Raw genomic sequence first — 22,925 nt, 5'->3', positions numbered from 1 at the left:
AGCCTGATATAAGATTGAAAAGTGGAACTCGTCCTCGATTGGACCCTCGGTAAAATCTCGGTCCCGAGAGAAGAAAAGAACAAATGAAAAATGCTTTTAACAATAGCTAGAAGACAAAAGTAAACTTTTATTGCTTTGAGTTGCGCGTTACAATGTGTTAGAATAAAGAAAACCTTCCCCTTTATATAGTGGGAGAATTTCAGTCTTAGTAAAAGTCTAAAAAAGGTTTTTTAAAAAAAAACCGAAAAATGTTAATTTACAGTTGATAATGAACAGGATTCGCGCCGTAATATCCGGTTAAGGACGAATATTACGGCCCCCTACCCGTCATACAAAATTATTCAACGCGCCTCCCGAGGTCCGAAAGCTATACTTGGTACGGGTACATTATTTTACCGTGTCCGAACTTAGACACATCGTTCATTCCTCCCGGGTCTCGATATGAGGGGATCCTCGCCTTGATTATAATCACGTCGAGTTGTGCTTCCTCTTCGTTCTCTCATCGGGGAAAACTTTGCCCCCAATTTTACCCGTACACAAGCTTATTTTGAGAAGTATTTTTTGTCAAAAGCGCTTTACTCAAAAGTACTTTTGGTGAGAAGCAGCTTGTGTTTGGCTAATTAATTTGAAAAGTACTTCTAAGTAGCAATTAGTGTTTGGCCTAACTTTTAAAAAGTGCTTCTAAGTGTATTTTTCTCAAAAATGCTTTTCAAAAAAAATCTTTTGGGGAGAACCTTCTTTTTTCTGCTTCTACTCAAAAGTACTTTTTTCTAAAAAGTTGACCAAACACTTCAACTTTTAAAAAATGGTGATTTTGGCCTTGGAAAAGCTTGGGCAAATATGATATTAGGCTCCATGGTTCAGTTAAGGAAAAATGGGCAAATATATCTCTCTACTTTCGGATATTATCTATATTTAACCTCTGTTATACTATCCGACCAAATTTTTCCCTACTATTATACTATCCAGCCAAATTTACCCCTACCGTCAGCAAACTTTTAAAAATTACCCTTCAGCCCGTCAGGTAACCCAGAATCTCCCAAATTATTTTAATTAAGTCACTTATTATTATTCTTGATCCACTATTTTCAGAAATTACTATTTATGTGAATGCTAAAGGTATTACACTACACATATTATTCATGGATATTTTTAAATACCAATGTCCCACTTCTCTTCTTGTGATAATGAGTTTGAAATTAGTTTAAAATTTTATTTATTTTTCAATAATATATACACTATAGAACTCAGTGGGTCTATTTATTATGTATTATATGCAGATGATCATTATGTATGTATATGTATATTCGAATATATTTTGTTATTGCCTGGTTAGTATAAAGTTTGATCGACTAACTTAAGAGTGAATAATGCGTAGTCGTTTGATTAAAGCAAAGTTGAATTCGATAATGTAAAGTCTCCAAGGAAGTTCAACATTTATCACGAATACTTGCAAAGTCTCCATACCGTTGGTGCAGCGAATTCATTAAAGTTGGGATGTTGTAAATACTTTTGGAATTTAGACAAGCTACCTAATTTAGATTCTTCAATTTACTATACTTTGTTTACTAACCGTTGTATTATTTTAATATTTCTTTCTCTAATTTTTTCTAATTAAAAAAATATGTAAATGCCAATTATTTCGAAAATAGTGGATCAAGAAGAATAATAAGTGACTTAATTAAAATGATTTGATGAGATTCTGGGTCACCTAACGGACTGAGGGTAATTTTTAAAAGTTTGTTGATGGTAGGGGTAAATTTGGCCGGATAGTAAAACGGTAGGGGTAAATTTAGCCGAATAGTATAACGGAGGTTAAATGTAGACAATATCCGAAAGTAGAGGGGCACATTTGGCCCTTTTCCCTTCAATTAAACACTCTTTGTTAAATCAAGGTAAAAATCTTGCTTGCACTTGCTACCTCCGTCTCAAATTATCTGTCATGTATCTCTTTTACACGTCTCTAAATAAACATTAATTAAAAAGAATTTTAGACTGTTTACCCTTATTTATATTTTAAGATATAATATTTTCTCATTGAATATTTACTCTATTTATGTGCTATCTCTTTTTTCAAGAACAATTACTATTGAGGGTAAAATAGGAAAAATATAATTTATTTTATCTTGAACTTCTAATATGACAAATAATTTGAGACAATATATTTTTGAAATCACGACAGATAATTTGAGACGGGGGGAATAATGTTTTATACTAAAAATAGATATATGCTATGTATTTGCATAGGGACTTCTAGCATTTAATCATAGTTGTATTGGTCTAACTCAACTTCAAAAACTAACTCATTTGATGAGAATTGCCCATCATCTACTACAAAAAATAATATCGGGCCTATTATCAGGTAAACCATGAATTGAAATGAGTATGCATACGAGAAGGTTTTATCGAAAACCTGAGACATAGAGAAAACTCTAAGGGTCATTTGGTATACGGGATAAGTGATAATAACCCCCGAGATTATATGCGAGATTATTTTATTCTGCATTTAGTTGAATTTTTTAATCCGGAATTAGCAATTGTAGAATTAATTAATCCTACAATAGGGTATTATCCTATCCCACATTGAATGTGGGATAATAATCTCGAGATTAATTAATATCCGAATAAATACTAAATGGCAAAAATGCCTTCTCCGGGGGTCTTCTCCCAAAGTCTTTTAAGCAGTCCAAAGTTAAAATTATAAAGAAAAAATTATCCGATATATATACCATGTACATCCTATTTTTAGTCAAATAACCAAACATCTTGCAATAAAACTATATTTACTAAATAATCAAATTATTATTTAATCCCTATATTATAATCTCATTATTATAATTTCGGGATAACTCTTTCGCTTTCGACCCCTAAAAATGTACAATGAGTAGTCAATCAAACGATGAAGACATAGAACTAAAGAATTAAAAGAAGTATGATTAGACCTAATCGTTAATATGATAATTAATTGTCTCATCTATTGCTCTTTCGTCGTGCATGTTTGCTTTACGGATTGGTTCAAGGTATAAATTTTATAATTTCATGTATACATATAGATTAGCTGGTTCTTATTTAGAAGGTAGAAATTTATTATTTCTACTTGTGCTAATAGTTTAGCGTTTCCATTTTTGTTAGGTGATTCTACTTGGGGGTTCTAAAATACAAGGAGATTTGACTAGTTAGTGCCAATTAGAGCTTTATAGATTTCATGCTACGTTTAATTTAAGCTTGCTCGTTTCGTTCAATTGAAACTTTATAATGAATCGCATTCTCTAGTCCAATTAATACCTTTTATTTGTTACACACTTCCAATTTAGCAAAAAGAATCAGATTGAAGTCCAACTCCAAAATGCAGTTCTATTCCGAAAAGAGAGTCAAATTTAAATACACTTCAAAAGTTCACCCAAACAAATGAACTCAATTTTATCTAACAATGTTTTGGCAATTTCGATTTACCTATAGCTAAAACTGACAACAAAACCCCCTTTCGACAAATCTAATTTTGACTAGACAAAGAAACTCTTTTTAACCTAGTAATAGGATGTATAGTTCCAGTAAATTTGAATTCTTTTTTCTTTTTTAAGATTTGAACCTCTAATAATACCAGAGAAATTGCAGGAACGTTATGGAAAAAAGATCATATTTTTATTACAATGCTACGAGTTCAAGCACATTTTTATCCAAATTAAATCACATTTTAAACCAGTAAAAATGTAATTATTAAATTCGTTCACCAACTTTGGACAAGAAAAAAAACAGACCACATCAGATTAACAAATCTGTTTAATTTTATCAACACAAGCTTTAACTTAAACTAGTGAGAAAAAGTAATGAAACAAAAGCTTTCGCAGTTGGGATCAGACTGACGTGCAAAAAATATTTATTCAGCACAGCACAGATTATTGAGCCTTTGATATATCGATATATTCTCATCATTTCCCAACTGTAAATGAACTCAGTTTGCAAAAATCCAAAAAAAAAAAAAAAAAAATCGAATCGTAACTATAAAAATAAAAATAAAAACTTAAAGATTGTAGAAGAGAAAAGAGAGTTTTTTCATTTGCAGAAAGCCATAAAACTCTGAAACTAAAAAAACCTATGAACTTTCTGGAGAGAAATAAAAAGGAAAGACAGCACTATTGAGGTTGAAAGATTGCAAACTTTGCAGCTTTTTAAAACAAATTCAAACCCTAACCCTAACTTTAACTTTTGGGAATTGGGCCGACGGCTATAAAACAAGGCCCTTTATTTCGTTAGGCCCTTTAAAATATAGCCTCTTTACAGAAATAGCCATGAGTTTTACTATTTATTTTTCTAGCCAGTGTATATAGATTATATACTGGTTATACATGATTATACACATATTATAAATAAGTATGTTATATATTGTCCGGCTAATTTTAGTTCAAGCGATTGAGTTAGGATAAAAGAAATTGATTTCTTCCAACGACTAATAAGAAAAACTTCATTACACTACCAAAAAATCATGTCCTACAAGACTTTACAAGTTATATGTTTAATTGCCATTCCAATAAACCCCTAAATAAAAAAAATAAAAAAAATAAAAAAATATCTTAAGTGTTCAATAACTAATGTAAGTTTGCTCTTGATGAAATATATGTACATGTTTATCGCTAACCTATTGCGACTAGAGTCGAACCCAAGATTTGAAGGTCGCGGGTGCACATTTAGATTCAACCACAATCTACTTTGTATATAAGGTGTCAACTATTAATATATTACTGTTTTCTAAAAACATATACAAGTATACATAGAATTTTTGTTGAAATTTTACGAGTGTCAGTGACCCCTCTCGGTATAGCATAGGTACGCCCCTGATTGTGACCCTCATTTTTATCTACTTGAACAAGCAAAATTGTGCTTTTGATGAAATCTATTTTACATGTTTATCCTTAACCTACTGCAACCCTCATTCTTTATCTACTTGAACAAGCAAAATTGTGTTGTTGATAAAATAGGGGTAAAAAAGGAAAAGTAATGCAGTTCTCACTTCTCAAAACAGCAGCAACTGATGAACATAACCAAACCATTTCAATATTGTTATTACTAATAAGAATAACATTGTTTGTAACACCATTGCCAAAATCATATAGCAATGAAATCAGCCTTGCAATGAAAATACAACTTAAACAGACAAATAAAAGAAAAATAACAAGACCAGACTATCCTAACTAAAGACACAGGCGAAGCGAAAGCGCTGTTTCACAATTCAAATGAACATGGACAGATGCACTACAGTTATATAACGGTGTTAGATTAGACATGGAGATTAAGATAAAAATTTGACATAAATCAAACGATACTTTTTTAACTTGTAGCCTTAAACATGTCTTTAAATGACATGAAGAGGATGTCATTAAAGTCAAAATGAAAAGTTTAAATCTAAAGAGTTTCCAAATATAAAAGAATATTTTTTTTGGAATAGGCTAGAAAAGAGCATCGTATCAAAAGGAACAAGTAGACTAATTGGAAATTCCTGTCTCTTATGACCAGCACTAAAAGTTTAGGTTGTTTCACAGTCAAAGAACCTAGAACTCGAAATGTTTAAAGAACAGAGAAAGTACAAAGTCGATCTCAACTTGCAAACTATAATCATAGTTGAACCTCCACCACCAACGAAAAAACAACGGTTAGGTAATATGACGTAAGCAGTTAAGGGTGTTCATAAAAATCCGAAAAATCAAACCAAATCGAAAATCAAACCAATCCGACCAAAAACTGATACTTTTTAGGTTTGATTTGGTTTGGTTTTGGTTTTGAATTTTAAAAACCGATCAAATTTGGTTTGATTTTGATTTTAATCAAAAAATAACCGGAAAAAAACGAACCAAACCGACTATAGAAGTAGCTATTATGGTGCATATTAGTCGTTTGTATTTTAAGTCTAGTTCTTTGCTATTACAATAATCTAATTCTTTGCCTTTACATTCTAGTTTGATTGGTAGTTTGCTTTTGCTAAGTACAAGAATTATTTCATGTTAAAAATAATCAATTTTTAATTGAGTACTTAAATTATTCATCACTATTTGATTCAATTATCATCAATATATCACGGTAAATGATAGATTTTTCAAAGAGCAATTGGTTTGATAGTGTTACATTGAAAATATAGTTGTTGGAATATGTATTTGGCAGTGTATGTCTCATATTTAAGAAAAATCGATAAATAACCGAAAAAGCCGAAAAATCGATAAAAATCGACAAAAACAGAATTGCTAAAAACCGACTTAATTGGTCTGGTTTGGTTCCAACATTTTAAGAACCGACTTACTTGGTTTGGTTTCTTTTTAGGGAAAAACCGATTCAAACCGAACCATGAACACCCCTAGCAGCAGTTACCAAAAATAAAATAAACCATTACGACCAAGACATAGACCAATGCATGAGGCAAAAATAACAACAACAATCTAGTGTATTCCTACAAGTGGGGTCTGGGGAGGGTAATGATAACGACAAGGTCGGGAATCCAAACTAGAGTAAGAATTTGAAAAGTAAATGCGGAAGCAATAACAATAAGGAATTGAGCAACTAGAACTAAAGGGCAGAAAATAAAGGATATGGGAAAATTCAAGGAAAGAATTCCAAGAACTTCCAAGAACGCAAGTTCTATAGCCTTGACAAGATCAAAGCAACAACGTCTTGATTTATTGAAGAAATCAAACGCCTTTACTTAAAAGCAAATCAAAACAATAGATTCGGATCTTGACCGCTTTACGAGTAACTTGAGACAACAATTAATAACTAGTATTAATCGCCTTTTAAGAATACCACAAAGGAATCAAAGATATCACAATAGAGAAGTAATCTTACTACCTTGAACTATGAACTAGTAAAGGTTGAAAGATAAATCTCAAAGCACAAGTAACAAAGGTTCAAAAGAACTCTCAAAGTATGATATACTTAATCAATAATGAAGTGTCTTAATGAATGAGAAGAACTCCTTATTTATAGGAGTACTAAGGCACAAAAAGTCCTTAAAATTAGGTAGGGTGGTTGCTAAGGCATAAAAAGTCATTACAATTAGGTAGGGTGATTGCTAAGGAGTAAGAAAAGTCATTACAATTAGGTGGGGGGCGGCCAAATCCCTTTGGGGCAGATTTGGACCTTAAAACTACTAGTTTGGGCCATTGATTTGGACTCCAATTGGGCTCCCTTTGAAACACCCCCTTTTGGACCTCTTTTAAGCTCATTTTGAGCCTCTTTGGTGGATTTCAAGGGCTGATTTGGTGGCCCAATCTTCCTCCTCTTGGACTTCAATTTGGATCACCAAATAATTATAAAACTTGGATAATTCATCTACTTTGGGCTTGAGTTCTTCCTCTATAATTAAAAGCTTCTTTATTTGCCATTGAAGTCCAGCAACCTTAGAGTGCAACTCTTTAGCTTGAAATCTTGTAAATGGCCTTGGAGCTTCCAAAACTCTATCCTTGTCCTACATTCCCCTCTTCTTGAAAAGAATTCGTCCCCGAATTCGATCCTATATCAAACAAAGACAAGTCAGCAACATTGAATGTAGCACTTACTTGGAACTCACCAGGTAGGTCCAGCTTGTAAGCATTGTCTCCAATCCTTTCAAGGACTTGAAATGGGTCATCTCCTCTAGGGTGCAACTTTGACTTCCTTTTGGAGGGAAATCTCTCCTTTCTAAAGTGAACCCAAACTAAATCTCCAGGTTTAAAAATTACTTGTTTTCGACCCTTATTCTTTCTCAAGGCAGTTTGCTCATTTTTCTTCTCAATTGCAAGCCTTGTTTGTTCATGAATTTTTTTCATCATCTCAGCCTTTGTCCTACCATCAAGATTAACAATATCATTAGTAGGTAATGGTAATAAATCAAGGGGAGTGAAGGGATTAAAACTATAAACAACCTCAAAAGGAGACATACCTGTAGAAGAATGGATTGTTCTATTGTAAGCAAATTCAATCATAGGTAAGTGAGCCTCCCAAGAAGTTAATTTACCTTTCAAAACAGCCCTCAACATGTTTCCTAAGGTTCTATTAACTACTTCAGTTTGTCCATCAGTTTGTGGGTGACAAGAAGTAGAAAACAACAATTTAGTGCCTAACTTCCCCCAAAATACACGCCAAAAGTGGCTCAAAAACTTAGCATCCCTATCACTAACAATAGTTCTAGGTATACCATGCAATTTGACAACTTCTTTTACAAAAAGATCAGCAACATGTGAAGCATCATTAATCTTTAAACAAGGAATAAAATGAGCCATTCTGGAGAACCTATCTACCACAACATATATACTATCCTTACCATACCTTGTTCTAGGCAAACCTAACACAAAATCCATAGAAATATCAATCCAAGGTGAAGTAGGAACAGGTAGTGGCGTGTAAAGACCATGTGGTAACACTTTAGATTTAGCTTGTTTACATTCCAAACACTGTGCACACATTCTTTCAACATCTTTTCTCATTCCAGGCCAAAAGAAATTTTCAGCAAGTATGTCTAGCATCTTTGGGACTCCAAAGTGACCCATAAGCCCTCCACAATGTGCTTCCCTTACAAATACTTCACGTAAAGAGCAATTAGGGATACACAACTTATTTTCCTTAAAGAGAAACCCATCTTGGAGGTTAAACCTCTCAAAAGGACCCAACTTACAATCTGCAAAAATCTTGCCAAAATCAACATCATTAGCATAAAGTCCCTTGATTTGATCAAAACCCATCAATTTAGAAGTCAGGGTAGAAACTAAGACATACCTTCTTGAAAGTGCATCCGCAACAACATTCTCTTTTCCTTGTTTGTAAGAAATTATATAAGGAAAAGTTTCAATGAATTCAACCCACTTAGCATGCCTTCTACTAAGCTTACCTTGACTCTTCAAGTATTTCAAGGATTCATGGTCAGTTTTAATGACAAACTCTCTTGGCCACAAGTAATGTTGCCATATGGCTAAAGCCCTTACAAAAGCATATAGCTCTTTGTCATAAGTGGAATAGTTCAATGTGGCTCCACTCAACTTCTCACTAAAGTAGGCAATAGGTTTAGAATCTTGCATCAAAACAGCACCTATTCCTTTGCCAGAAGCATCACATTCAATTTCAAAAGATTTAGAAAAATCAGGCAATTGTAACAATGGAGCAGAACATAACTTTTCTTTCAACAAGTTAAAAGCATCATCTTGTTCTTTTCCCCATGTAAAAATCTTATCTTTTTTAATAACTTCAGTTAAAGGAGAAGCAATGGTGCTAAAGTCTCTCACAAACCTCCTATAAAAACTAGCAAGTCCATGAAAACTCCTAACTTCCGTTACACTCTTAGGTTTTGGCCATTCTTTTATTGCTTTAATTTTCTCTTCATCAACCTCAGCTCCTTTAGAACTAACCACAAAACCCAAGAAAATCACACGATCCACACAAAAAGTACACTTTTTAAGATTAGCAAATAAGAGTTGCTTTCTAAGAACTTCAAAAACTTATTTTAGGTGTTCTACATGCTCTTCTAAAGTGTTAGAAAAGATCAAGATATCATCGAAGTACACCACAACAAATTTTCCATGAAAATCCTTAAAGATATGATTCATTAATCTCATGAAAGTGCTAGGTGCATTAGTCAAGCCAAAAGGCATAACTAACCACTCATAAAGCCCATATTTGGTCTTAAAAGCAGTTTTTCATTCATCTCCAGGATTCATTCGAATCTGATGGTAACCACTTTTTAGATAAATTTTAGAAAAGATTTTGGATCCATGTAATTAATCCAACATATCATCAAGACGAGGAATAGGATGGCGATACTTTACCGTTATCTTGTTGATTGCTCTACAATCCACGCACATCCTCCAAGTTCCATCCTTTTTGGGTACCAATAGGACAGGAACAGAGCAAGGGCTCATGCTCTCTCTCACAAAGCCTTTCTCAAGCAGCTCCTCAACTTGCCTTTGAAGCTCTTTTGTTTCTTCTGGATTACTCCTATAAGCAGGTCTATTTGGGATTTGTGATCCAGGCATGAAATCAATTTGATGCTCAATGCCACGTAAAGGTGGCAATCCATTAGGAATATCTTCAGGAAAGACATCTTCAAAATCCTGCAAAAGAGAAGAAATACTACTTGGCAAAGAAGAAGTTAGTAACTCAGAATTAATCAAAACTTCTTTGTAAGTAAGTAGTATTATGGGCAACCCCTCTTTTCTTGCATTTAAACACTCTTTGGCTTTTATATAAAAACTCTCTTTTTTTATTACCTTAGCCTCTTTCCTCTCACCAAGACTTTCTATTTTTTCATTCAAGCCCATTTTTATCTCTTCTCTCAAATTGTTGCCCTCTCTCTCTTTCTCTCGCCCATCTCTCTTTTTTTCCAACTCTTGGCCTCCTTTCTTTTCTTTTTCCTCAAGCTCACTTTTTATCCCTCCCCTTGGTTTTCCCATTGTTTCCCTTAATCTCTTTTGATCTTCAAACACTTGAGAAGGAGATAAAGGTGCAAGAGTAAATTTTCTGCCATTTAGCTCAAGAAGAATTTCTATTCTTCCTTCCATCATGAAAAACATTCCTATCATACTGCCAAGGACGACCCAGTAAGATATGACAAGCTTGCATAGGGACTATGTCACAAAGAATATCATCCTCATATCTACCAACATTGAATGAAATCATGCATTATTTGTTTACCTTTAGTTCACCACTATCATTTAACCATTGGAGTCTATAGGGAGTAGGGTGTTTTATGCATGCAAGTCCCAATTTTTCCACAAAGTATGAACTCACCACATTAGCACAACTACCACTATCAATGATCATAGAACAAGTTTTCCCCTTTATCCCACACCTAGTATGGAATATATTCTCCCTTTGTTCTTCACTATTGCTTCCCAAATTGATAGTCATAATCCTCCTAACTACCCCAATCATGCCATCATTAGGTAGTTCTATATCATCATCATTACTCACATCTCCCTCTTCTTCTCCCTCACTTTTTTCACTCTCATATCCTTCATCTTCTCTAAGAATGATGTTTCTTCTACTTGGACATTCATGCATCATATGTCCCCTTCCTTTACATTTATGACACTGAATAGAACTAGAAGGTGTAAAAGGTTTAGGGTTAAAGGTTTTACCTCCCTCTTTGTTCTTAAATTTACCTTTATCCTTGTCTTCTTGAGGTCTAGAAGAACCCTTCATCTCTTGATTCGACCATGGCTTCTTGGAGATGGTGTTTGACCGACCTTTCCATGAGCTAGCTTGCTTTCTTTTATTTTGATTTTCTACCTTTACAGACAAATCAACTAACTCATCTATTGTTACATATTGTTGTAATTCTACTACATCAGCTATTTCCTTATTTAAACCATTTAAAAACCTAGCCATTGTAGCCTCTTCTTCCTCCATACAATTAGCTTGGATCATAGCCATATCCATAGCCTTAAAGTACTCATCCACAGACATGGACCCTTGCTTCAATGTTTGAAGGCGTTGTTGTAGCTCTCTTTGAAAGTGTGATGGTATGAATCTCTTTCTCATCACCCTCTTCATCTCAGCCCAAGTAGCAATTGGTGCTTGTCCTTCTTGCAATCTGTCCCTAGTAAGCTTTTTCCACCAAATAGCAGCATAGTCAGAAAACTCAACAATAGCAAGTTTAACCTTCTTACCCTCAGAGTAGTTGTGACAGTCAAATATGGCTTCAACCTTTCTCTCCCAATCAAGGTACAAGTCTGGATCCCTTGTTCCCTTGAAAGATGGCATCTTCATCTGTATACTGCTTATATTATTATCTTCTACTCTACCTCTTTGTCCCCTCCTATCTCTTCCCATCCTATCAAAATCGATATCATTAAAATCATCTATTGGGTTTTCTTGATTTACAATGGGAGCAAGGGGTACATTTCTCCTAGCTTGGGGCCTAACATTATTTTCCCTTCTAAGTTCAGCAATTGTATCATTTTGCTCAGCAATGGTGTCCCTCATCTCTTGGAGTTGCAAATTCCACCTTTCGAATTGTTGATGCATAGCTTGCAAGGTAAAATCATTTCTTGCTTTGATTTCGGCTTCTTGAAGAACCCTTCGTTCATCATCACTACCTGTATGTGACATCTTAAATAATTAAACTGTATCAGAAAATTGAATTTTTTCTCAATTGTTCTCACACACACTTTGTCTTTTTTTTCTCTCTCGAAATAACCTTTGAACGAAATACTTTATAGATTTATAGTTAAACCCAACTCGTATAAAGTTTTTAGTAGTAAAATATAGATTTTTGGGGAACAAATGAAAGAAGAACCAAATCCTAGAACTATTAGACTCAGTTGAAACAAGACACGAACAAAAAGGAAATGATTATATATTTAGATTAGAAAGAGTAAGAAGAATTGAATTTTTGTCTTATCTTTGAAATATGGGATCCCCTCTTCTTGTTTCCTTTGATAGTTTTTGGAAACAAATTAGATACAAAAGAAAGTTCCTAGAGAGTAAACAATTTTATTTTTTTAAAATTGATTTTTATTTTTTGTTTTTGTTTTTTTTTTAACTTTTTTTTTTCGCTCTTAGTATTCAAGAAATTCCCAGAATTATCAAAAACGAAACCTTGATAGAACCGCTCTGATACCACTTGATAACGACAAGGTCGAAAATCCAAACTAGAGTAAGAATTTAAAAAGTAAATGCGGAAGCAATAACAATAAGGAATTGAGCAACTAGAACTAAAGGGCAGAAAATAAAGGATATGGAAAAATTCAAAGAAAGAATTCCAAGAACTTCCAAGAACGCAAGTTCTATAGCCTTGACAAGATCAAAGCAACAACGTCTTGATTTATTGAAGAAATCAAACGCCTTTACTTAAAAGCAAATCAAAACAATAGATTCGGATCTTGACCGCTTTACGAGTAACTTGAGACAACAATTAATAACTAGTATTAATCGCCTTCTAAGAATACCACAAAGGAATCAAAGATATCACAATAGAGAAGTAATCTTACTACCTTGAACTATGAACTAGTAAAGGTTGAAAGATAAATCTCAAAGCACAAGTAACAAAGGTTCAAAAGAACTCTCAAAGTATGATATACTTAATCAATAATGAAGTGTCTCAATGAATGAGAAGAACTCCTTATTTATAGGAGTACTAAGGCACAAAAAGTCCTTAAAATTAGGTAAGGTGGTTGCTAAGGCATAAAAAGTCATTACAATTAGGTAGGGTGATTGCTAAGGAGTAAGAAAAGTCATTATAATTAGGTGGGGGGCGACCAAATCCCTTTGGGGCAGATTTGGACCTTAAAACTACTAGTTTGGGCCATTGATTTGGACTCCAATTGGGCTCCCTTTGAAACACCCCCTTTTGGACCTCTTTTAAGCTCATTTTGAGCCCCTTTGGTGGACTTCAAGGGCTGATTTGATGGCCCAATCTTCCTCCTCTTGGACTTCAATTTGGATCACCAAATAATTATAAAACTTGGATAATTCATCTACTTTGGGCTTGAGCTCTTCCTCTACAATTAAAAGCTTTTTTATTTGCCATTGAAGTCCAGCAACCTTAGAGTGCAACTCTTTAGCTTGAGATCTTGTAGATGGCCTTGGAGCTTCCAAAACTCTATCCTTGTCCTTGATGCTACCGGGTAAGATGTACGTAGCTTTCCTACCCTCAACAATAAATTTTTCTTCTCATCTACCTAATTCTCAGTGACTGGAATTAGCAAGTACCTGGAACAGTCGCGATGCTAGCTGGCCCGACGACATAAAATTTTTTAGCCACATTTCCCCCTCCGCACAATTCAAATGTCAACATGTGCATGTGGCTCCTATATGGTGCAACCTATGCCTACCAAATGTATAGCTAGAAAATTGTAGTAGAAGTTTTGTAGCTCAAATGTGTCATTCTTTTTAAAACACGTCACTAGGACAGAGGATTGTTGTGTTCTACATTGTAAAAATGCCCAAGTGCAAGAATCGTGCTCATTGAACATAATTTAATATGAAAAAAAAAACAAATATTTATCCTAATGAAAAGTAAGCAGTTAAATATAACTCAAAATTTACCATTATAGGATAGTAAAATTGGAGAATTTCTTGGAATTGGAGTAGCAGTAAGTGAATAAGGTGAAAAACTGAATAAAGAAGACCATCTAAAACTCTCAAACATCACCAAGATATCAAGGTATTCAAGGTATATCTCTGGTAGAGATTTACAGCAAACTCTACAACTTAGACAACAATATGTCTAAAAAACTTCATATTGAGATACCCGCTGACGATTGTTCTTTTCTTTTCATAAGATGTATTAATAGTTTGCAGGATTTCTAGAATAGGAATATGCATTCTCTTTGAACTGTGGATTGGTCCTTACTATTTACTCTCTTTGTTTCAATTTAGATGATGTAGTTTGATTCGTAACGGAGTTTTTTTTAAAAAAAAAAGACTTTTATAACTTGTGGTCTTAAAAAATTAAGGGGTAAAAGCTTTGTGGGGCCATAATATTTGTGTGGTTATAAAAACTTCTCATTAAGGGTAAAATTAATAAAATGAAGAGTTTAAAGTTGAATTATTTTCAATTATAAAAATATGTCATTCTTTTTTTAACAAACTAATAAGAAAAAGTGTGATATAAATTGACACAAACGGAGTACTATTTATTGGCCAACGGAGACACATTTTTACTAACAGTAATTTTAATAAACCATGCTTTCATGAAAAGTCGCACCCTTTCAAGTGATACCTTTTTGAACATATCATTTTAAAATATGGTTACACACTGGCAGAGCTAGCATAGGTCTTGCGGGTTTAGTCAAACCCTTTATTTTTTGCCTAAACCCTATATTTTTCTTAAGATATCAAGTAAAAATTATACGGGCATCCTATTTGGTCGCCCCAATTTAACCTATACCCATATTTTTAAAATTCTTTAACCTATACCCTAATTTTGACAACTTCAGACGCCTCATCTTCTTCCTCCTGACCTATGCGCTCCTTTCTTCCTCCTCTTCTTTTCCTCTTCTTCTTTTCTCTCTCAAACACATGAGACTTTGTATAAGTATTATTAATTGGATCTGTAAAGTTTTTATTAAATTATCAACTACCATATTCTATGTTGAAGGATGAGTAAATAAAACTCCACAAGCTGATTAAAGTAGGTGTGATTTGTGTCTTTCCCTGATCCATTCTTCTTAAACATACAACATCAATTGACTGCTATATGTCCTCTCTTCCAAGTTACCTGCCACGAGAATGGCACATGCATGTGAAATTTATTATACACAATAGTTGCTCTCGCGATCTCTTGAAATTAGCTTACCCGTTGCTTTATGATATCGTCAGCAGGGAAAACGACAGAAAAGGGCTGCAGAACTGAAAAATAAAAGATAGGAAAAATAATTTCAGAACATTATCAAAAAAATCAGTTAAAACTTCAGCACAATTTGGCTTAAGTTATATTTTAAAGCCATCTAACTTCAAAGAAAGGCAGAAGACAACTTCAGCTCTAAGACTATTGAAGTTTAACAAATATAAAACAAAAACTTCAACTCCTAGAATGCTGAAATTCAGGAAATACAAAACAAAACTTCAGCTCCTAGAATGATGAAGTTCAACAATTACAAAACAAAACTTAGCTCCTAGAATGCTGAAATTCAGCAATTACAAAACAAAACTTCAGCTCCTAGAATGCTGAAGTTCAGCAATTACAAAATAAAATTTAAGCTCCTAGAATGTTGAAGTTCAACAATTACAAAACAAAAACTTCGGCCAAAACATGCTATAGTTTTATTGAACTGAAGTTTGTCATTGCACTAAAAACTGAAGTTTGCGTGATTGCCTTTGCAAGTCAGGCCAAACTTCAGGCAAAAATATCTGAAGTTTTGCTTTGATAAGGCTACACTTCAGGCAAAACATTCTGAAGTTCAAACTTTAGACATAAATTTTTGCTACTGCAGGCCTGTATGTCTGAAATTACTCGAAAAGTGGGTACGCTTGTAATTTTTTTTGCAAAGCGGGTATAAGTTAAAATGTGACTCAAAAACTAGGTATAGATGCAAATCCCCCAGATATCATTGAATATGTATAAATTGTTAATTTAAAACACAGTAACTTAAATGGACTAGAGTCCCGATCCCATAAGGTTCAAATTTTGGTGTCGCCTCTGGTTACACATGTCATCAACCATGTGAATTGTGTTATAACTACTATACAACAACATCAACAAACCCAATATAATCCCACAAGTGAGATTTGGGGACGGTAGTGTGTACGCAGACCCAATGACGGATCTAGAGTATTGTTACTGGATTTTTCGGAACCCAATAACTTTTGCATAGACGTTGTATTTCTATTAAGAAGTCCTCTAAATATTTATAAATATCTAATTGTGAACCCAATTATTATTGTATATTAATTTGAAATTACGGTAGGAACCCATAAATTTCAAATCCTGAATCCGCCTTTGCGCAGACCTTACCCCTACCTCGAAGGTAGAGAGCCCATTTTTAATAGACCCGGCTCAAGGAGTTATAACTACTATACAACAAATCAAATGTGACAAAGATCGGAAAAAAAGAGCTTCTTCATACTGGCAGCTCACACATACTAGTTTTTAGCTGTCAGCAACTTCATATCATCACTAATTGAACTATTTTAGCTTTAAATTCTATCAAATGGAGCAATTTATACCTAAATTCTTCATATTGCGAGTAAATTAACAAATGCTTGTCGGATAAACATCATTTGATTAAATCCGAAATTGAATTATAAAGAACTTAGAAATTTAAAGAAAAACTATGAATGAATTTATTGTTGGGTTTTAAATTTTTACTAAAATAAACTCTTTGAAGAACAGGAGTCGGTCGAAGTAACTAAACAGCACCTCGTATAAAAATAAACGAGGTATTTAAAACATAGTACCTTTACATAAATAGATTATATAATGATTATACACATATTATACATAGATTATAATTGATATATAAACTCCTCAAGATCGACCCAATAATAAATAACAATTTGGCAAAATCCAATTTTTACCCCATATATAATGTGTCACTTTGTCATCCAACCTTTAAGAATTCCATTTACCATTTAAACTTAGAAAGTTGTTTTTCTTTACCATATCGAAACTATGCAATGAGGGGCTGATTGGTTGTGATAGAAACAAAAGGAATGAAAATGTAAAAAATGAGTAAAAACTAACTACGTGATCCATTCTTTTCTTTTTTTGTTTTTTATTCGGTATTCGATATTTATTTTGAGATCCAACTAAGTCGAATTCACGCTGGGAGGTCCCGATTTGGGGTAAAATGATCCCTAACAAATACGATTACATACCACCGGCATCAACCCGATATAAATATTTAAGGATGAAGAGTACTTACAGTACAATTTCACCACAACCTTTGATGGTAATTTTTCCTATTCCAGTCCATCCGACGTTTTTTCTTCTTTTAATATTAGGCATCTCAAACATTCAAAATGAAGCAACAAAAGTGCAAGTGATAAAAATTGTACATATTTAGAATTGCTGAACTAATTTGTTATCAGAAACCTAATAAGGAAACAGTGTCACACTCTGGATCTGCTCTTTCCCCGTGTTGAAAGAGAGGTCAGCTTCTTCATTAACACTTTCGTGTTTGAATCAATTGGTACAAACATGGCCTCTAATATACTCACAACTCCAGAATTCTGATTACTTAGCACTTGGAAAAATGTAGCCAACTCGAAACTAGAGATCAAACGGTAGTGCAGAAGTCCTCTAGGGACAACAAACACACCACCTTCCCTTAGTGTTTTTTGGAACAATTTGCTTTTCGCTAGACTTGCAAACACACCACCATCTAGAAGATTAAGCCTTGTAAATTCTGCAGCAATGACTTTCGCTAACAATTTAAACTTTTGAATGATATGGTCATCCACTTTAACATGATATCAGGACAGACCATAGATTTTCACGTGCTTGACATGTGGAAAAGAATTAGGCTCGCGAGTGAGGGTAGTACTAAGACATGTAATTAAGTTATCAAAAGTGTGTTCTTCCTAACGATTTAAATTTCTAGATGAGATAGTAATATAGTTCAACATCTCCTTCAGGGCTCAAAAGCGAGCTTTTGAAATTGGAAGCAATGATGTCTGATGCATGGATGACCATTAATGAAGATGTTCTTGGGCGTAATATCAGTAGGACAAGCATCATTAGAGATTTTTAGCGTCTTTCGCCAAGCAAAATTTGGTGCATAAGCACTGATAAGTTATGTGTCATTTTGTACTTTGATTATCTAACAAACTTTTTGATAAGAACCAGAGTCTAGACCCTATTGCTTTTGGTAGCCAGAAGGATTGATTGTATCTTCCTAAACTCTTTGTTAAGTATATATGCTATGTAAAGCTATTGAGATTGCATTAATGTCAAGTAATAGCCAAAACTTGAAGTTCACTTCACTAAATTTTAAGTGTGACTTTTGTTAAAAGAGCCAGTGTTTAAAGAAAAGATGAACATTATTTATCTACAAGGTTGGATGTCCCTCTCCCAAAATAATAACTTGGTCCTTTTGATTTATCCTAAGTTCAGATTAATATCATTTTTCATTCCATCTTCTAGATTAAAAAAACTTTTTAATCCCACTTGAAATTTTATAATGTGGGGCATTACTAGTTATAGGGATGTAAAGGGCATTAGAGCCAAAAATATATGCAAATGTTACCCCTCAAATATTTGCAAATAGTAAAAGAGTTTCATAAGGGCTAGTATAACACATCAACTGGAGGAAATGTCTCTTCTCCTAGGAGAACATGGATTCTACCATTTACTAATCTACCAAATGAAAACACTGTAAAAGAATAGGGAAAAAGATACTTAATATTTTTTCACTTTTAAGGGCTGTTTGCTCTACCAAAGTAGCAAAAAATATTCCACCTTTCCGCCTCTCTATTACATGACTTATAAAAATAATTTTGGCGTAACTGGTAAAGTTGTTGTCAAGTGACCAGAAGGTCACGGGTTCGAGCTGTGGAAACAGCCTCTTGCTGAAATGCAAGATAAGACTGTATATAATAGACCCTTGTGGTCTGGCCCTTCTCCGGATCTCGCGCATAGCTGGAGCTTAGTGCATCGGGCTGCCTTTTTTTAACGTCCTTAGAATATAGTAATCCTATCACACGCGGGTTCTCAAGCATAGGAGAGGAGACGTTTCCCCATCGCTAGATTGTGTGGCGACGTGAGATAACGTCATGAGAAAGGAAGAGAAGACAGAAGGTTGTATCAAAATCTCTGTGTAGTGCAAGTTCCACTTATATATGGTATTTGGGTGCAAGAGCATCGGACAAGTTGGAGTACTAACCTTCTTGAGACTCCATGGATCAAGATCTGCTTTTAATACGTAGTCAATACCGATTTACTTTAGTAGATTATATGGAATTTAGAAAAATAGGCAACCAACTAGTTTCACACTAGGAAAACAAGATTCGAAGCAACAATCCGAATATTTTGAAAGATATCTTGAGAAAAGGTTTTAGCATTAGCGTATCCTATACGTACTCAAGTTTATTTGAAGTGTCCAAATCGTATAACACATTCAACTTCTTAGGGGGGAAACGACAAAAATGAATAAGTGGCTCACGAGAAATAAAAAGAAACATATTATATTTGATCTCTAAGTACACAGTACATAGCAAACCTAGGTCTAAATTACATAATCAGACCACTCAGATAAATATGAAGTATGATCCATAGTCAAACTAGGAATTTTATCAAGCTTAATTGGATTTGCTTTCCCACCAATCAATCTAGCTGGATTTCCAACAGCAGTTGTTCTAGCAGGAACTTCCATTAACACAACAGAACCAGCTCCAATTTTAGCACCATTTTCAATTCTAACATTTCCAAGAACACAAGTCCCTGCACCTATTAATACACCATCACCAATTTTTGGATGTCTATCACCACACATTTTTCCGGTTCCACCTAATGTTACATTATGTAAAATTGACACATTATTTCCTATAATTGCTGTCTCACCAATTACAACTCCAGTTGCATGATCTAATAATATTCCTCTACCAATTCTTGCTCCAGGATGAATATCCACAGCAAAAACTTCACATACTCTATTTTGTATTACTAAAGCTAAAATCTTTCTCCCTTTAGACCATAACTTATGTGCTATTCTATGTGCTTGACATGCTAAAAACCCTTTAAAATTCAAGAAACAATGTATATAACTAATACAAGCTGGATCTCTTTCTTTAACAGCTATCAAATCAGCATTAACATCAAAAATCAATTCTTGATCCTCTGTGAGCACCCCCATGAAAAGATCATATAGAGTTTCACTAGAAATACTCAAATTGCTCAATTTCATTGAAAGATGGTTAGCTAAAGCACTTTCTATAGAATCATGAGCCAAGATTGAATTTTTATAGTAATTTGACAAAAGGGGTTCTTGCTCAATATCTAACCTTGCCTCTTTTTGCATTTTTAGCCACAAATCATCATCTTTTGCAAAATTGTCCAAAATTGTATGGTTCTTGTTGGTTTTTGGCTGTTTTTCTGAAATGGGTGTCTGAGAAACATGATTTGGGAAATTGGGAGTGCAGTATTTAGTGTAGTTGTTGTAGATATGATCATCAATTTTGGGCTCACAAGAATGTAAACAAGCTCTTATTGTGAAAGTGGAGAGTTTATTACAAGGAGAGATTACATTCTTGAAAAGGGGTGGTGGTGATCCGAGGAAATTAGTGGACATTGAAGCGAAATGTGTGTAGGAGAATATGTGGCGGCGAGGGAGGAGAGAGATAAACAAAGAGAAAGAGAAAGAGAAAGCAGTGGATATGGCAAAGCCTATGAAGAAAGAATTAAATTAGACTTATATGTGTTATTTTGTAGTAATGATTAATCTTTTGTCCTATTTCTAAGTTACACTCTTCCGCTTTCTAAAATTTGTGCTTTTATACTATTATAAATATATTTTTTATTTTTTTTCACCCAGTATTGGGTAATTGTATTGAGGTCCGACTAAATTTAGATTTGCGCCGAGAAGGCCCACATTGAGTAATAAAGTACTCTCTAATCAAGGCGACGCTATACCCAGGACTCGAACTCGAGACCTATCGTTTGGTGTTTGATACCTATTTTGGGCTCGACTAATCTTGATTCGCACTGTGTAGCGCTTATTAAAGTGACAAACGCCCCGTGTCAGCTTTTTTCCATATTCAGAACTCAAACTCGAAACCTCTAGGGTGAAGGAATCTTATCTATCCCACCATAACTTTTGGTGGTAGTAATAAATATTTGTATAACTATAAATTATCTCATAAGGTAAAATAAAAAGTTTAAAATTAATTTTGTTTAAATATATTTAAAAAAGTCGTTCTAAATGCAACATGGGAAGTTATAGGAATATTAGTATTGGAAGTGCATTTGTTATTCTGGAGATCAAATATGAATTACAAGAATAAGAATATATACAATTCATTCAACAAAAAGTCTTGCCAAAGTTTAGTAGCAAATTGATATCTACCAATTAAATGCAAATGGAAGTTGATCAAGATTTTTAGAGCATCAAACTATTTACAGTTTAGACTAGCATTTAATACACTTTATTAAAACGAATATACTGATATATATACTGGTTGAATACTCAAATACAAAAATGAACTAGCACATCACTTGCCTTTTGTTGCAGGAGATGAAAGTGACTTAATATTTGTTAATTCTGACGTAATGATAACTAATTTGACAATCCAAGAAGAGTTGTTACAAACTTTTGCCCAAGATATTTTATTTTTCCTAATTAAAAAAAAATTAAAAATTCAAAGGTCACATTTCTTGTCGATACTTTTGTTAATATGCTGATTTATTGAGACAGATCTTTTTGAAAGATTATGAGAAATGTGGACCACAAGACCTTGGAATCTAGCATCAGAAATGAACACATGCAATCATGAAAGCTAACTCACTTTCTATGGTGTTGGTGCTTCTGATAAATTTGAACCTGTGGAGGAGAGGAAATGTGAGTACAACTTGCTACTTTAATAGAAAATGTTCGTCTCGAACGGTTTAAACTTTTAAATATAGATCGTTAAGACGATACAACATATTATTATAATAAAGAGAAATGTAAAAGTGTAGCTCAATGCACGAAATATTTCGTGTTCATGCAAGGTCCAGAAAAAGGACGTACCTTAAGGGGATGTGATATAGGCAGCCTATTCTGATGGGGTCTAGGACAGGGTCGCACCCCAAGGTATGTTGATGTAGGCAGCTTACTCTGATACAAATATTAGTGGTTGATTCTACAGCTCGAACATGTAACCTATAGACCACACAGAGATAGCTTCACTTTTGTTCCAAGGCTTCAACAGTAGTCTTTCTAGTTCAAAGAATGGTGCTCTAGTTGATTGTTTTCAGATTGTTCAAAATCAATATGGCTTTGGAGTTGACAAGTTTATTACTCATTGATTCTGCAATGAGATAATTGGAGGAAGAACCGAGTGCTAAGAAAAGTAGATGCATAATGCATTTGGAATTTGATATTTTCAAACTAAAAAAATCCAGAAAGATGGTGTACTCAAAACAGTGAGTGAAGTACAAAATGCCTAAGGCCCCAAAAGTGGCGCTTAAAGAAGCTGAAAAGGTATTTACTACAATGATTGAGTATCTGTGGTGTCCATGATTGAGTATCTGTGGTGTCCGATGAACTAGCACGTACTTCGATTAATTTCACCGAGTACTTATTACCTTTCACCGGCACATATATTAAATAACTCTATCCACCAACACTTAAATATATGAGAAATTATTTTTTTTGTCTCCACTAAGATTTGATCGTAAGTTCATTCGCTCCCCTAACTTCCGTTTCTTAGTGTATGTGTCGACCCAACAAAGAGCTTCCACCGTTGGTGTTCTTTTCGATCTCCATACATTTCACTGCTCCACCAAAAATTCTCTATGCCCCTACCATAATACTCCAGCTTGATAGTTTCCA

General features: G+C 34.0%; 1 protein-coding gene and 1 non-coding gene across 2 annotated transcripts; both read right to left on the bottom strand.

Moving 5' to 3' along the window:
- Positions 1-3,847: 3,847 nt before the first annotated feature.
- Positions 3,848-3,941, bottom strand: LOC142167741 (small nucleolar RNA Z122). Its single transcript, XR_012697827.1, has one exon. It is a non-coding gene; the product is annotated as a small nucleolar RNA Z122 (small nucleolar RNA).
- A 15,624-nt stretch (positions 3,942-19,565) lies between these two features.
- On the bottom strand, positions 19,566-22,534 carry LOC107796342 (serine acetyltransferase 1, chloroplastic). The gene is made up of 2 exons (XM_016619097.2): positions 22,122-22,534; positions 19,566-21,932 (listed from the first exon to the last, which is right to left on the bottom strand). Exon 2 carries the CDS (start codon positions 20,682-20,684, stop codon positions 19,623-19,625), a length of 1,062 nt encoding a protein of 353 aa, XP_016474583.1. The 5' UTR covers positions 20,685-21,932; positions 22,122-22,534; the 3' UTR covers positions 19,566-19,622.
- Between the last annotated feature and the right edge of the window lie 391 nt (positions 22,535-22,925).

Source organism: Nicotiana tabacum, chromosome 12 (genome assembly GCF_000715075.1).
Source record: "Nicotiana tabacum cultivar K326 chromosome 12, ASM71507v2, whole genome shotgun sequence".
NCBI lineage: Eukaryota > Viridiplantae > Streptophyta > Magnoliopsida > Solanales > Solanaceae > Nicotiana > Nicotiana tabacum.
The sequence above is the reverse complement of the archived record's forward strand: the minus strand, read 5'-3'. Positions and strand labels throughout refer to the sequence as shown.

What these genes read in the sequence shown, in the direction of transcription:
- LOC107796342 (XM_016619097.2), bottom strand. Translation starts at nt 20,684, where the DNA reads ATGTCCACTAATTTCCTCGGATCACCACCACCCCTTTTCAAGAATGTA.